The sequence below is a fragment of the Eriocheir sinensis genome, chromosome 40, assembly GCF_024679095.1.
Source record: "Eriocheir sinensis breed Jianghai 21 chromosome 40, ASM2467909v1, whole genome shotgun sequence".
Lineage (NCBI taxonomy): Eukaryota > Metazoa > Arthropoda > Malacostraca > Decapoda > Varunidae > Eriocheir > Eriocheir sinensis.
The window spans coordinates 6,800,884-6,818,383 of NC_066548.1; the positions used below are offsets into that span (position 1 = coordinate 6,800,884).

The following is a 17,500-nucleotide window of genomic DNA, read 5'->3' on the forward strand; positions in this document are numbered from 1 at the left end:
GAGAGAGAGAGAGAGAAAAGGAATGAGAGGCGGAGAGATAGGAAGCTTAGGGATGAAAGGGAACAAGTGTAGGAAGGACTGGAAGTAGAGTTAAGGAAAGTAAAGATTAGGGATAGAAAGGAACGGGAACAGAAGAGGAGGCCATGGAGGCAGAGAGATAGGGAAGTAAGGAATAGAAGGAATGGAAGTAGAGTTAAGGAAAGTAGAGATTAGGGATAGAAAGGAACGGGAATAGAAGAGGAGGGCATGGAGACAGAGAGATAGGGAAGTAAGGAATAGAAGGGAGCATTAGTAAGAAGGGCGGAAAGCCGAGTTAATTAAGGAGAATGATAGAGCCTTAGGACGAAAGGGAACGGGAGGACAAGGGATGGAAAGCAGATCCGGGAGAGCACCGCACAAGGGAGAACTTGAAGGGAACAAAAGCTGGAATGATAGGGATGGGAAGTTAAGAGGGGAAGGAAGGGCCGTTGAGTAGAGGCCGGGATGGAAGGGAACAGGCGGGAGTGAGAGTGTGTGACAGAATGCAGATAAATTAGGAAAGGGTCGTAGCGAGAGGCACAGGAAGCTTGATAACGAACAGGAATAATTGATGGAGTAAGAGAAGAAAAAAGAACGGGTGGTAGGCGTGAATATATAGTCGGGATGGAGTATAGGGACATAAAACAGAAAATAGAAGAGGATCGTAGAGAGAGGGAAAAGGGAAGCTTGGTAATGGACAGAAAGAATTGGTGATGAGGTAAAAGAAAAAGGAACGGTGTCTGGGTTTGTGTATAAGAAGAGAAGGCAGATTAGTGGCGGAGACCAAGGAAGACTTAGAAAAGGATATCGCGGAGAAGGGATGATAGAGATGACCAGGAGGCGAGGGTGGATCGGGAAAAAGAGAGTACTGAAGAAAACGGGAACAGACATTAAGAAAGAGAGGGAAGACTATTGAAGAAAAGGATGGAGGAATAGTGGCGGTGCTTAAGAGTTGAGAGAGAATGGGAAGAGTTAACTGAACAACAAGGAATGAAGGTAGAGAGGCCAAGACGTTAAAAGATACACCAAAGAGGAGACGAGAGTAGAAAATAGAGAAAGGACAAAAGGATATGGACAAAGAGGAATGAAAGTAGAAAGAACAAGACATTACAAGAGACAGAGATGAGGAAACGAGAGGGAAAAAGACAGGAATGGCTTGAGAAGATGAACAAAAAGGAGGAATGAGTTCAGGGAGTCAACGATATTATGATACAGGAAAGAGGAGACGAGAGGAAAAATAGAGGAATGACAAAAGAAATGAACGAAAAGGAGGAATAAGTTCAAGAAGTCAACGGTATTATGATACAGGAAAGAGGAGACGAGAGGAAAAAATAAAGAAATAGCAAGAGAAAATGAAGAAAGATAAATGAAAGTAGAGAAGCCAAGACATTAAAGATACAGAGAAAAGGAAACGAAATAGAAAAATAAAGGAATGGCAAGAGAAAATGAAGGAAAATAAATGAAGGTAGAGAAGCCAAGACACTAAAGAAACGAATAACAGAAAACGGAAAAAGGAAAAATAAAGGAATAGCAGGAAAATAAGAACAAAAAGGAGAAACAAACGTAGGGAGACCAAGACATTGAAAGATACAGCAAAGCGAAGAACAGAGAGAAAAATAAAAGAAATGTCAAGAGAAGCGGAGATATTGACCACACACATTCGACACGGAGGGGATGAGTAATATTGGAAGCTCAAGGATAAGAGGATTAACCCATACACGCAACGCACGGACGCACGAACAAACACCTTCCCTAACCCTCTCTCCTCCCCTCACACCCACACACACATGATGGTCAGTAGAGAGACACGAAGTTAGAGTATGAAAGAGGTCAGCATTGTCTACTAATCAGGAAAAGGAGACAAAGAAAGGTAGCTGGGGAGGCGCTGAAGAGGAAGGACGAGATGAGGAAGATAGGGTAGAGGGAGAGGAAAGGAAGGGACCCGAAGAGGAACAAGGGACAAAGGATAGGTTGGGAGATGGAATGGGGGAGAAACGAGCAACAGAGGGAAGGTTAGAGGATGGAGCGGAACGGGAAAGGAAGAAAGGATGGGACGGGACGGGGAAGGTATAGAGAAAGGTTGGGGAAAGGGACGTGACAGGAACAGACAGACAGAGAGGAGAGAGAGAGAGAGAGAGAGAGAGAGAGAGAGAGAGAGAGAGAGAGAGAGAGAGAGAGAGAGAGAGAGAGAGAGAGAGAAAGAGAGAGAGAGAGAGAGAGAGAGAGAGAGAGTCAGGAAAGAACTATTATTAATCATCCTATGTGTTATTAACTTGAGGAAATAATTAAAAAAAGACGATGAAAAAAATACCCCAAGTTGTAAGCGCAAAATCAGATCAGGGACTTTTTTTCCTCCTTCCTAGACTTTGTTGCATTAAGGGTGGGGGGAGGGAGAGGGGGAGTTGGGGTCTGGGGAAGGGAGGGACGAGGGGAGGAAGGTAAAGGGAAGCCAGGGAAGGAGGAAAGGGAGGAGGAAAAAAATTTGTGGGTGGTAGGCTTAGCGTGGGCAGAGAAGGAGGGAGGAGGGAGAAAGTACGAGCGGCGGTTGTGGTAAAGAGAGGGAAAGAGACAATTATATAACTTCATAAAATTCGTGCCGTACTTTTGGTCCATTAACTATCACATCTAAATCAATAACATAAAAGTGACGGTTCATGTACTTCCATTATAATATTAGTATCGCAGTATGTGGATGTTAAGAAGTATATGTTAAGTAGAAGTGTGGGTTTTTTTTTACAGCAGAGGAGTCCGTTCAATGGCATAAAAAAAGGTAACAAATGTGGAATAAAAGCCCGCTGCTCACTGCTCCTATGAAGAGTTAGAGGAGTGGCCGAAAGATAGGTCAATTTCGGGAGGAGATTTATGATGAGAGTAGATGGTGGTGATGGAACAGGCAAGGTGACGGGCTGCTACGAAGGCAATACACGTTCCCTACAGGACCCTGCATACATGGGTCGTCCAGAGATTTCTTTCCCGGGACAAATTACTTAGGTCCTACCTCTGATAAATTACTGAGAGGGACTTACAACACCTCCTCCTCCTCCTCCTCCTCCTCCAGCTTTCTCACTTCTCCTCAACACTCTCTTCCTCCTCTTCCTCCTCCCCCTCCTTCTTCTCCATTGCCTTTGCTTCTTCTTCTTCTTCTTCTTCTTCCTCTATCGCCTCCTCTATCTCCTATTATTTTCTTTACCTCCCTTACAGCAAACCCAGCTTCTGGTTCCTATGTGTGCAAAAATCCAATATTGCCGCGGATGCTCAAAACTGCAACATCGCTTCAAATCATCAGCGTTGAATATAGTTTAGTACCTCTGCCCCTTCTAATTTATAGGTACAGCACCATGTAGAGTTCATGTTTAGCATCATAGGATCAGTAGAAACATTAGCGTCATCGTGGTGTAGCGGTTAGCACCTCTAGATACGAATCCTTGAGCCCGGGTTCGATCCCAGCCTTGGACAGTCGGAAGGTAAACTCTAGTAATCTGTATATATATGTGTGTGTGTGAGAGAGAGAGAGAGAGTGTGTGTGTGAGTGTGTGTGTTATGTGGTAGTTAAGGTACGGTAGGGAGTCATGTGAGTGTGTGTTATGTGGTATTTAAGGTACGGTAGGGAATCATGTGAGTGGGTGCGCCTTGGGTTGCTCGCGTTGCCAGGCGGTAAAAGATTATAAAGAGGCGCTTGAGAGGGTGCTTAAGCTGATCACGGGTGCTGCGCCGCTAGTGAGATGTGTGAGATATAGGTAGATAGATGGACAGATAGACAGATAGGTAGATAGATGGGTAGGTAGACATATAGATAAATAGATACAAATAGGTACAAATAGATAGATAAATAGATACAAATAGTTACAAATAGATAAGTAGATAGATGGGTAGATAGACAAATAGATAAATAGATAGACAGACAGAGAGAGAGATCTGAAAGTGAGTATGTTCTTCTTCTGCAATATCTGAGTCACACAGGGAACCATTATTTATTTCTCTCGGTCGGCACTTTCTTATTTTCGCTCCCCCGTGCCATGCAAATTTCAGTCTATACTCGTATGCAAACGTGAGCCGAGCAGCAACAGGTCCCGAGAGGCTGGCAGGAGGGCAGGGTGGAGGAGGCAGGGGGCCGGCGTTACCAAATTCTCGTACTCAGCCACTCAGCACGTCGTACTTTCCGGTTTCTGACTCACAGTTACCGCAAATAAACACCAATAAGTAATGTTTTCAATGGTAACTTTAACTGGAATCTCGTCATCTGTCCAAGCACGAGCGTTTTGGGCCCTGGAACTGATAAATGCGATGTTCTGAGTACGATAATATGGTAACACTGGGCAGGGCTGAGAAGCTTTGTTTGGTGGCCAGTCTCCAGCGAGCGTGGCGAAGAAGAGTATGAATAACGAGTGTAATAATGATAATAAGGAAAAGAATACGAATAAAAGCTCAGCAACCAATGAACAAGATGCTAAAGATTCTCAAAGTTTGCTTAAGGAATGAACAGGTTGCTAAAGATTCTCAAAGTTTGCTAAATATTTTCTAACTCTGTAAATAAGAGGACGAACAAGAGCTCAGCGGTGAATGAACAGGTTGCTAAAAATGCTCACAGTTTGCTTTCCATTATTATAACAAGATTGTTGCTGAGTTACCTTAAAACACGGGGTTAAAAAATGCCTCGTGAGTCGCCCTGTGCCTCGCCCGCCGGCCTGAGGAGAAGCAGCTGGGCGTTCTATCCTCAAGGACCCCAAGACTGGCGGGGAGCTGAGGGCCGCGTGTGACCTTCCCGTTGGCCCGGCATCATTAGCCACCATTGCACAGGCAGGAAATCAATAGTAAAAGTGTTCGCTGCCCTCCCCGCCGTGCCTTGCAAGCCTCTGGCGGGTGCAGGTTTTGTTTGTAATGTCAGCAGCGGCGGTGACAAAGGAGCGATCGAGAGGGCGAGGGTGAGGGCGGCGGTGCAGCTGCCGCCCTCACCGAAAAATGTTCTTCGCCCGGTGATTCACAGGTGTTTTGAGGCTGGTCAGAGCCTTGTGACGTGCACGGCGACGCTCCGCAGCACCTCATGTAAGTTATCACCTTCATGTAAGAGCCCGGCAACTTGAGGCATCCATAAAACATCGCCTGGAGGACCTAATAACGTGCTTCCTTGCGTCTTTAGCAATAAAAATAAAACATTCGTAACTAATCTTGAGTTGCGAGGTGAGCAACTCCCTCCCCGAGGCGAGGCGGCGCTCACGTCCCGCCCATCGCCTGCAAACTCGAGTACGCTGATTAAAACTGCTTTTTCTTCTTCTCTTGTAAAATGCCGAAGGCGCCGCCCAGCTGAGACGGCGGGTCAGCGCCGCCCTTGAGGCCTCCCCGCCGCCGAGTTGGTCATTAAGTCGTGTTTCGTCCGATGAACTTGTCGCGAGGGACTGTTCGGCTGCTCGCTGTATTGGCGCGTTGTGTCGGCTCGTTTCGCCTTCCTTCTTCATTGAGTCGGTCCACTTTTTGCAACTTTCAGAAACTAACGCGTCATAGTTTTGAAAATACACCATGCTGAGGAATGTTTATGGATTTTCTACGAAGCCGAGTTAGGTGGTGCTTCCCCCTCCCCCCGTCCGCGAAAAATGTTGCATATTTTGTGTACTTCTGTGGAGGAAAAACGGCGTATAGCTCCGAGGGTACAACGTGCTCCGGATTATTCATTGTTATTTCTGATAATGAAGGGATGGCGAGGAGGGAAACTGACCCCCCTTATTAGTGGCCTGAGGTGACCTGACCTGAACATGATGACCTGGGATCGGGTGCCGCTTTTCATAATGGCGGGGGAGGCTGAGGCTCGGGTGTCCCGCCGCTGGAGTACTTTATTAGAAGAAGGGACAGAAAGGAATTGACGGTGGAGGAGGAGGCCGAATAGTGTAGGTGGAGGAAGCTGAGTAAGGGGTAGAAGCTGATGAGGAAAATGAATGAAAAGGTTGAGATAGAAAATTGAGGAGATACAGTTATTGAGCTAGGGAAAGAGGAAGATGAATGGGGAAGGAGGAAGCTGAGTGAGGAAGGAAGAAGCTGAAGTATACTGTGGCCTGATAGAAGGAAGCAAGGAGGGTCGAAGAGAGAGAGGAAGAAGAAAGAAGAAAAATGAAGAGAAATGAGAGAGTTTTGCAATCCTCAGGGCTTTTCTCTGAACACACACACACACACACACACACACACACACACACACACACACACACACACATTGGGGTTAAGAAGAACGTAAAAGAAAACTATAAAGAAAAAAGATCCCATTGTGAATCACCTGCCCCACGCCGTTGTCCGAAGCCTCGCGGAAGACGCCGAATAGCCCATTAAAACAAGGACCATTTTTAATCCTTTTGTGCTTGCTTGGAAACTGGCGCGCGGGGCATTCACAGCAGGTAAATGTATACGAATATTAATGTTGGCTGGAGAAAGAGTGAGCGAGAAAGTGCAATCAATGGTGAGGCAGATACACCTGGTGGGCCGCTCAGGTGTTGGGTAATTGTTAAGATGCAGGTGAAAAAGAGGTGGTGGTTAGTGAAGGGCTGAAGTGCATGCCGAGGCCCTTCGTGTTTACTGCCTTGTGTGTGTGTGTGTGTGTGTGTGTGTGTGTGTGTGTGTGTGTGTGTGTGTGTTTCGAGAAAAGCTCTGAGGATTGCATAACATTCTCATTTCTCTTCATTCATCTCCTTCCTTCTTCCTCCCCTCTCTCCCTCCCTCCCCTCTCATCTCCTTACATCCTTCTTGTCTTGGGCGTGCATATTTAAATTGCGTGGGCTGGGCGGTTGTTGGGTGGGAGAAACGGCGTGGTGGTGGCAAAAGTTGGAAAGTTTCGTTTAGTCGGCGCAACATCTGTGATCATATGCCGGAGAGAGACAGAATGGGAAGGAATCATAGGAGAAGGAGAAGGGGTGGAAGGGGGGGTGCAGGAGGAGAGGATCAAGACACCTCTCCATCCGAAATTGACCTCTCTTTTGGCTACTCATCTTTACTATGTTTTATTGAAGTAAGGTTTATTGGGCTTTTTTATTTGTTTTACCCGTGAGCTGCTTCCTTCACTGTAATAAAAAAGGGTGGGGGAGGGTGATGCATGGGGTTGGGTGAGGGGCATTAAGAGTTAGGGTTCGTGTGGTTTCAACGAGGCACTTGGTCGGTATTATCAAACGCCTTCGCCTCTCCTCCCGAAATTGACCTCTCTTTCGACCACCTCTTTTGATTCTTTTTTGTTGGAGCAGCGAATAGTGGGCTTTTTTTATTATTGTTTCCTTTTTTTGTGCCCTTGATCTGTCTCCTTTATTGTAAAAAAAGAAAAAAACAGCTATCTCCTTAGGTCAAAAACGAGATTAAGCGGGTTCTGATGAGTGATTCTTTAGCTTCATAGGTCAGAAGGACGGTCAAACCACCACCAGGGTCATAATACTACCCCTGGAAATGCCCACAACTCCTACGAAAGACTATAAGACATTTCGCCGCCCAAGAATACATATTTGACAAGGTTTTCGTAAGAGCTGTGGGCATTTCTAGGAGTAGTTTTATGACCCTGGTGGTAATTTGACTCTTACTCTGTACCATGAACCTGAAGAAACATACATTAGAGCACGACCGACCCTCTCTTTGACCTTTAAAAATAGCTGATGTGAGAACCGAAAGTGTCTTACAATACCGATCTATGTGTGTTTGGGCGCCGAAATGTTTAAGAATATGACCGTCTGTTCCGTCAGTTGGGTGGTGGATTGGATTGTGGAAGCGATGCGGGCAAGACACGGTGAGCCCAGCAACAGGTGGAGGCCGCGTAACGCTAAGCAGCCGTGAGCAGAGTTGGGAAAGTTCGATGCTATTATGCTGTTAACCCTTCCTGATGCTGCTTGAACCTGACGCTACCTCACAACACGCTCCGCTCGCCTTGATCTCACTTGCTGGCGTGAAGATGCGTTTCCCGACAGCAAAGAAAACGTAATGTGGCTTCAGGAGAGTGTCTGGAAATATGTGTCTAGAAACTCGCCTCCTGGTTGAGTAATTTCCCGCAAGTTTTCAGTTATCTGTTTGTGAGAAGAAGCGCAAACAGTTAACCTAATCTAAGGCTTAGTCTAATCTATCTAATCTACGCGAAACAGTCTAGCTCGACCCGTCCTTTTGAAAATCCCTGCTCTCTATGTCCATGCCTTGCCTTTTCAATCCTTTCCTTTTTCCTACCTTTGTTTTCTGTTCCATCCCAGACAGTTTTTCTATATTCTAACTTCACCTCTTCCTCTTCTTTACCTCGTCTGTGCCTACCCTTCCTGAGCTTACCCGTTCTTTTCTCCTTCCTAGCTTTGTCCTCTGTTCCATCCGACACTGTTTTTTTTCTGTATTCTAACTTCACCTCCACCTCTTCTTTACCTCGTCTGTGCCTACCCTTCCTGTGCTTACCCTGTCTTTTCTCCTTCCCAGCTTTGTCCTCCGTCCCATCCCAGACAATTTTACTACCTTCTACCTTTCTACCTCCTCTACCTTGCCTATTCCTACCCTTATCGTGTTCAAATCAATGAATCTCTAATCACTCCCCCTCAACCCCTTCAGTCCATCCAGTCAAGTCTCTCGTTAGGCAATAATATAGGGCAGCGCTTCTTAAACTGGGGGGCGTTATTAATATCCAGAGGGATGCGCGACCCCTGGAGGAGAAGTTGGAATTTATATTATTGGAGTATTTATCATCTCAGAGCGTTGGCTGATATTGAGACGTTTATGAAGAAATGAAAAATGATTGCCTTTATTACCCTTATTTTTTATTATCTAGTTAGGCTTGCGGTTGTTAATAATCCTGAGAGTGAGTTTTATCTGTATATGCAAAGGGGGCGTGGGATTAAGGACCTATTTCTGGAGGGGGCGTGGTAGTGAGGAGTTTAAGAACCTCTGATATAGGGGATCGTAATGAGGTTCTGGGAGTGAGTTTTATCCGTATATGCAAAGGGGGCGTGGGATTAAGGACCTATTTCTGGAGGGGGCGTGGTAGTGAGGAGTTTAAGAACCTCTGATATAGGGGATCGTAATGAGGTTCTGGGGTGAGTTTATTTCTAGAGGGCGTGGTAGTGAGGAGTTCTAGAACCTCTGATATAGTGGATCATAATGAGGTTCTGGTAGTGAGTTTTATCTGTATATGCAAAGGGGCGTGGGATTAAGGACCTATTTCTAGAGGGAGCGTGGTAGTGAGGAGTTCTAGAACCTCTGATATAGTGGATCATAATGAGGTTCTGGTAGTGAGTTTTATTTGTACATGCAAAGGGGGCGTGGGATTAAGGACCTATTTCTAGAGGGGGCGTGGTACTGAGGAGTTCTAGAACCTCTGATGTAGGGGATCATAATAAGGTTCTGATAGTGAGTTTTATCTGTATATGCAAAGGGGCGTGGGATTAAGGACCTATTTCTAGAGAGGACGTAGTAGTGAGGAGTTTTAGAACCTCTGTTGTAGGGGATCATAATACGGTTCTGGCAGTGAGTTTTATCTGTATATGCAAAAGGGGCGTGGGAGTTTTAGATACAGGGGATCGTAATGAGGTTCTGGTAGTGAGTTTTATCTGTATATGCAAAGGGGGCGTGGGATTAAGGACCTATTTCTAGAGGACGTAGTAGTGAGGAGTTTTAGAACCCCTGATATCGGGATCATAATGAGGTTCTCTTCTTTATTATCCGTAACCTATAAACCCCTACCCATTAAGCCCATCCATCCATTATGTCTTAACTACCATTTAGGCCTACCGTTAATGGTTATATTTATGCTGTACTTCATCTACCCCGGCTCCTGAGATGTACTGCCCGCCCTGTCGTTCCTCCCCATCCATCTTTGTTTATTATGCGCCCTATTCCCTCTTACCTCCCCTCTCTCAGCACTTTATAAACGCTAAGGTGCCTCGCTAAAGTATTGTATATATGCTGTAATTCATTCCCTCTAGTTTCTGAGATGCACTGCCCATCCATTCTTCTATTCCTACATGCTTTATTTTACCCCCTACCGACCTTCCTACCTCCCCTCTCTCAGCACTTTCTAAACCCTAAGGTGCCTCGCTAAGGTATTATATATATGTTGTACTTCATTCCCTTTAGTTACCGAGATGCACTGCCTTCCCGTTCTCCTCATCCATCTTACTCTATCATACCTCCTACCCCTTCCCGGTCTCTCTCTCTCTCAGCCCGTTTTAAGCCTTCAGGTCCCTCGTTTAAGTACTGTTTTAATGGTATACTTCGTTCCCTCTGGTTCCTGAGATGCACTGCCCTCCCCACCCTCTTTACTACAGTCACAGCCCCGCCCTGCTCCGTCCTGTACCTACTGCAGCCTCCATCCTCCCTCACGCCCACCCATCCGCTTTCCCGCCCCCATCTGACGAATTATTAGGTAATCTGTCACCCTTAACACCTCTCCAGCATCATCCAGGTTGGCGGGACACACACACACACACACACACACACACACACACACACACACACACACACACACACATAAGCTAGCGACAAGGTATATCATCAATCTCTGCAGTGTTTTTTTGTTGTTTTTGTTTTTGTTTAATATGCAAAAAGAAAAGTTTAGATGAATACACTACCCGAGACAGCTTTCGATTATTCTTTTTTTTTTGTCGTGTTCTACCTTTTTGTTTGTTTGTTTTTGTAGGATTATTGTTTTGTGTTTTAATGTGGAATGTTTGTTTGCTTTTATTCATTGTGGTGATGGTGGTGGTGGTGGTGTTGTTGGTGGTGATGGTGGTAGTGGTGGTGGTGATGGTGGTAGTTGTGGTGATGGTGGTGGTGATTACAGTATTCCATCAAGTTCTTTCTATATACCTGAATACGTGTGCTCTCTCTAAATATCTATATGTCTATCTATCGATCTATCTATATCTCTCTATCTCTATCTCTCAACTTCTTCTATCTCTTCGTCTCTTTCTGTCCCTCCCTCCCTCCCTCACCGCCCTCAAAGGAAAGACAGATTTTTGTTTTCCTTCTTTTCTTCGGGCGTCCGCGGATCAACGTCCAGCTCGAGGCAAACATGTTCCCGCGGTAATTAGCCCGAGCGCCTGCACTTCCCGGGACGCAGGAGGTTGCTCAAGGAGGTATTTTGGTCCCGCCTCCTCAGCACGGTTGGCAGCCCTGTCGTTAACTCAATGCGGGTATACCTAGCAATACAGATAATGAACCAGCGCCACTCCATTGTTCCCCGGCTCGTGAGTGGCAGGCGACCCCTCTCCCTCTCCTTCTCTCCCTTCCTACATCCCCTCCGCCGCGTCGCCCTCCTCCTCGTCATTCTCATTTTCCATCCCCTTGCTTCTCGTCTTTCTCCGCATCCGCCTCGTCCTCGTCTTCTCCTCCTCAGCGTCGCTTCTCATTCATTATCTTCAGGGCTCGTAAACGAATCAGCACTTGCTAACTGGGCCATCTCGGTGGTGGTGTAGACTATGTTACCGCCGCGCAGAATCACCACGCTACCTCCACCTCCGCCCCCTCCCCCCCCCCCTCCCCCGCCTACGTCTAACCCCCCCACATCCATCACCCTCCTCTATTCTAACCCCCCGTCAATCATCACCACTCCCCCAGCACCTCCATACTCCCCATCCCTTTCCAATCTTCTAACTCCCCGTCTGTCACCACCACCTCACTACCGTCAGCCCTGCCATCTACCACACTTCACCTCCACCATTGGCATCCATACTGACCCTCCACCCTCACCTCAACACACCGTCTACCCCCTTCTTGTCTTTCTCACCCCCCTCATTCTCACCTGTCCAACCCTTCCTTCTTGCCTTCACTGTCAATATGTCTTCCCACTCTCACTTCACCTCCCTGCCTTCCTTCTCTTTATCTCGCCCACCGCACTCCCCAACCTTTGCTCTCTCCTTATCACCCCCTGAGCTCTGAAGTCGTACCATTAAATGTGTCTTCTGTTTTTTTCTTTCTTCTCTCCATTCCCCTCACGCCAACATTTCCTTCTGTCTTCCATCTCCCACCTCAATTCCCCACCTACACTCTCTCCTTATCACCCCCTGAGCTCTGAAGTCATACCAATAAATGATGTGTCTTCTGATTTTTCTTTTTTCTCTCCATTCCCCTCACCACTGCATGTCTTTCTATATTTCCTCCACTATCTCACTTCCCCACCTACACACTCTCCTTATCACCCTCTGAAATCATGTCAATAAATAATGTGTCTTGTGGGTTTTCTTGTCTCCGTTCCCTTCACCCTAAATGTCCACCTCCGCCTCCACTGTCTGTTATATATTCCCTCTACCACCTCCCTCCTTTAGCTTCCTTCTCCTAATTTGCAAAACATCAGCATATAGTCCTCTCTTTCTAGCTGTCTTGTACCTTTCTTTCCTTTCCCCTACACACCCACGTCCACCAAAACCACGGCCTATTACCTCTTTGTCCCAGATTCCTACCCATAAATAATAGTTTGAGAATTAGTGTTTCCGAAAGTTCTGTTCTTCCCTACCTCCTCCTGCATTGCCAAGAATCGCCCACCTCTTTGCTGCCCTTCACTTCCCTTTCCTTTCTCCATTCCCTTCACGCTCCTTCCCATCAACTTCCGCATCCCTTGTCATCCCATTGTGTTGCGGTAAGCACGCCTATTGTCCTCAGCCACACCACAGCCGCTTTTCATATACAGTTACCGCGGATTCATGCCCTGACCGCCCGTGGGAGTGAAAACGTAGTGGCTGTTAAGAGTTGTGGGAGGATGCTTGTAAATGTCGGTGTATGTGTGTGTGGGTGGATGGAAGGAGGTTGTGTGTGTGTGGGTGGGTGGAGGTGGAAGTGGGGGGAGGGAGGTGTGGGGGGGAGTGGGGGGAGACTGTATTGTGTGTGTGTGCGTGTGTGTGTGTTCCTTTCCCCTCCCCTCTTCCTCCCTACCCGGTTGATTATTTTTTCTTACGGATGGGATTACAAGGTCGTGATTAATTTGTATTGCTGTGCCGATAATGTATGGCTGGGTAAGGGAGTTTTCAGGTTATATATCTTCTCTTATACCTTATACCTCCATCCCCTCCTTCTCTCTCTCTCTCTCTCTCTCTCTCTCTCTCTCTCTCTCTCTCTCTCTCTCTCGCTCGAAGTTTCAATTTTGAGAGAGAGAGAGAGAGAGAGAGAGAGAGAGAGAGAGAGAGAGAGAGAGAGAGAGAGAGAGAGAGAGAGAGAGAGAGAGAGAGAGAGAGAGAGAGAGAGAGAGAGAGAGAGAGAGAGAGAGAGAGAGAGAGAGAGAAAGGGAACAATCACAACCCAAAACCGGCCTTGTCTCTGCAGTCTTCTTTGGCAACACTAATTATCAATGGCTTGAAATTTACCACCCCCAAAAGATACCTGTGTTTCTACCTGCCACACTGTCTTTACCTGTGCTTGAATCAACAATAAAACGAATATACAAACAGAGGGTGACTACACACTACCCCCAAGTCACACACACACGCATCTCCCCCTCCCCATCTCCCGCCCCCCACATACACACAGACAGACACACACCAACTCGAAATAACACCTAAATCCTAACTTGTACATGCGGGGTGAAATCGGCTGACCAGAATAAACTCATGACCGGGGGAAGGAATAATCAAGGAGGGAGGGAGTGACGGGGAGGAGGAAGTGTTGGTGTTTGAACGGAGAAGCATAGAATCCGTATTGTCAGACGCTGCCATCCCTCACATCAGCTATTTCCAAGGGCCGTCAAGGAGATCAGTCGAGTTCTAATGAGTGTGTTTTTTAGGTGCATGGTACAGAAGATGGGTCGAACTACCAAAGGGGTCATAAAACTACCCCTGGTGATGCCCAAAACTCCTACGTACGAAACCCTAGTCAAATATATGTGCTTTGGTGACGAAATGTTTTAAGAGTATGACCCTATGTGTTCGTTGTGAAGGTTGGTACAGGGAAGATGCATATGTGTCCTTGGTGACTGTTGGTTTGTGTTGGTACAGAGAAAATGCATATGTGTCCGTGGGGTGTTGGAACATCGAAGCATAATGTGTCCGTGGTAGATGTTGGTACAGGAAAGATGCTTATGTGTCCGTGGGGAGTGTTGAAGGAGCGAAGCATATGTGTCCGCGGCCTGATTGGGGTGGGTGGGGGTGTCAGGTGTATAGGATCAGGTGTATATATTCTACTACCCTAAGAAAAGGATCCAGTTTATTTCGCGCTTTTTTATTGTTTTTCGCTTTAATTGTAATCATGCAATAACTGGTGTATATATGCATTCTACTACCCCCAAAACAGGATCCAATTGGTTTCGCGTGTCTTTTGTTGAGCTTGTTCTTTTGTAGCTTTATTTGTGAGTGATTAAGTAGCGGGCTTTTTTGTTTTCTGTTTTTGTTGCCCATTCAACCAGCCCGAAAGGGAGGATGAACAGCTTGGTGAACGCCACACCGACTACCCGGGCCGGGATTCGAACCCGGGCCCGCGGAATCGTAGCCAGGCATACTGACCACTGCTTCACGGAGGCGGAGGAATAAGAATGCATAGTACCTCAGATCGCTACATGAACTACATACTACAAACATACATTCATATATACGTACATACATACATTCTTTCATATATTCATACATACAAGCTCCTCCACAGCCTATGTATCCTTACCTCCACACACTAGTCTGATTAATTCAACGTCTCAGGCCGTCTCGCGTGTTTTGAAACTAATACATTATTTTCATACAATACCGTTGTTAATAATAGAGTAACTCAAGCTCCCCTTTTCATTTGGTGCCTTACACACGTCGGTTTGGGCATTAACTCAGCCCGCCTGTTTTTAATTAATTCGGTAACTCATTCTCCCTCATTCTCTGTACTCTTAACTCTAATGCAACACCCTACTTATTAATTTCCCTACATGACTACTTTTTTTCGTATACTTAATGAAAAAAGAACTTAACATCTCTGAATTATACCCACAACATGAATTTTTTGAGGGATAAACATTCTGCCTTCCTCCTCATTCTTCGTCTGTAGTCCAACTATGATGCAAACGGTAACTCAGGGTTCCTCATTCTCTGCACGCTTAACTCTAATGCAACACTCTACATATTAACTTCCCTACATGACCACTTTCTTCGTATACTTTATAAAAAAACTGAATATCTCTAAATTATACCCACGACACAAACTGTTGAGGGATTAAAATTTTTGCCTTCCTCCTCATCTTTCTCTGTAGTCCAGCTCTAAAACAACACCCTACATAGTAATTTCCCAACATGACAGCTCTCTTCGTATATCTCTTCAACAAAATGCACATAATCTAGTTTATACACAGGAAGATAAACAGATAGAGTAAGAAAAACTTGGTCTGTCTTCTTTCTCTTCTCTGTACTCCAGCTATGATGCAATACCCTACATGGTCATCTCCCCCCATGGCTGCTTTTTTCGTATACTTCATAAACAAAGAGAACATAACATATCTAACTTATACACAGGTTCACGGTACGGGAGAAGGGTCACACTACCACCAGGATCATAAAACTACTGGAAATGCCCACAACTCATAAGAAAGCCTTGTCAAATACGTATTCTTGGACAGCAAACTGTGTTATAATGCGACCCTTAGTGTTTGAAGGATAGGTCTCCCTCCTTATTTTTCTCTGTACTCTAACTGTGACTGCTACATGACCGCTTTCTTTGCATATTTCAAAAACCAAAGGAACACAAAATACCTAAATTATACCCAGGACACAAGTTTTTGAGTAATGCCTGAGAATTACCAACATAATAATCTTTGGCACTAAGCGAGAAGATAAAACAAGATAGTAGAGAAACATTGTCAGATTAACACAGGACACGAGTTATTGAGGGATGACTTAGACGTACCAATATAATAATTTCTAATACTAAGTGAGAAGATTCAACGAAGTAACAGAAGGACATCGAAAAACTGAGCAAAAAGTTCGAGAAATCAAGGTAAGGGAATGGCGGATCCAATGTCCATGTGATCGAGGGAAGGGGATTGAACACCTTCTAGGGGGAGATCTTGACGTGCATGTATTTAAGATAAAGAGAAACAGACAAATAACTTTTTAGAAGGAAGAAAGAAAAAATACCACAATTTGTTTCTTCTTCACAAGACAAATTAAAAAGACAGATAGGGAGATAGCCAGTCAACCCGAAAGACAGACAGACAGACAGACAGACACAAGCAGACAGGAAAACGAAATATGCTACAGAAGAAAAGACACGAGAGTAACTATCTTAAAAACAGGGAAGGACAATATAAGAGAACAGAACAAAAATAAAATATAATGGAGACTTCAAAGATAAAAGAAACACACAGTAGACAGATAGACAAAGAGATGGAAAGATAGAGAGAAAGCGAGAGAGAACACTAAGAAGATACGATTTTCGAGAAACTAAAGTCAGGGAGAGAGAGAGAGAGAGAGAGAGAGAGAGAGAGAGAGAGAGAGAGAGAGAGAGAGAGAGAGAGAGAGAGAGAGAGAGAGAGAGAGAGAGAGAGAGAGAGAGAGAGAGACACAGACACAGACACAGAGACACAGAGACAGAGACACAGAGACAGACAGAGACACAGAGACAGAGACACAGAAACAGAGACACAGAGACAGAGAGACACAGAGACAGAGACACAGAGACAGAGAACCCAAAAGTCATAACCAGATAGATAGATAGACAGATTGACAAAGAGAGAAAACACTAAGAACATACCACCTGCGAAAAGCTAAAGTCAGGGGAAGTCAGAGCGAAAGAGAACCCGAGAGAGAAACAGAGACCGAGAAAGCCCCAAAAGTCAGTCTCCAAGCCACTCACCATGCCTTCCGTCGAGTGGGCTGTGTTGTGTTGCGTTGGTGCCGAGGGTGGACGAGGGAGCTGAGGACTCGAAGGCGGAGCTAGTAGTGATGACCTCCTGCCGCCCCGCCCCGCTCTTATACCTGCCACAAGCTCACACACACACACACACACACACACACACCTGCGCGGCCCACCTTCCTTCCCTCCCGTCCTGTTGGCCCGCCGCTCTTTCCTCCCTCCTTTCCCTCCCTTCCTCCGACTCGACCCCTCTCGCCCACGCTTTTTTCCTCCCCCTCCCCCTCCTTCTTCTTCTGCTCCTTCTCCTTCTCCTCCACCTACGCCTCTGTGTTTTCCCCCTTCACCTCCCTCTCAACGGGTTTTCTCTCCTCCTCCTCTTCCTTCTCCACCTCCACCTAGCTCATCAGCCTACTCCTCCTCCTCATCATCGTATGCCTCCTCCTCTTCCTCCTCCTCCTCCTCCTCCTCCTCCTCCACCTCCTTCTCCTCCTCCTCCTTCATCTTTCTTCTTCTTCTGTGCCTTCTGTCCCAATTTCGCGTCACCAAGTCCTCGCCCTCAGCCTCTTTCTCGCTCTCACCTTTCTTTCTTTTTTCATTGCTAGTGTCGTCGTCATCAGCGTCGCCGTCGGCGTCGATCTTCTTCTGCTCTCCTCATGCTCCTCCTCCTCCTCCTCCTCCTCTTCTTTCATCTTTCTCTCAAAGACATTCACGTCTTGACATTTCTCCATCATGCCGAAACTACTACCAA

At 46.1% G+C, this 17,500-nt stretch overlaps 1 protein-coding gene across 1 annotated transcript in view; it reads right to left on the minus strand.

Moving 5' to 3' along the window:
• Positions 1-16,908, minus strand: part of LOC127009289 (red pigment-concentrating prohormone-like) — a 29,096-nt gene extending 12,188 nt beyond the window's left edge. The window contains exon 1 of the mRNA XM_050882236.1: positions 16,753-16,908. Coding sequence (XP_050738193.1) covers positions 16,753-16,755 — 3 coding nt within the window. The 5' untranslated portion in view covers positions 16,756-16,908. The remainder of the gene's footprint in view (positions 1-16,752) is intronic.
• Positions 16,909-17,500: the final 592 nt, after the last annotated feature.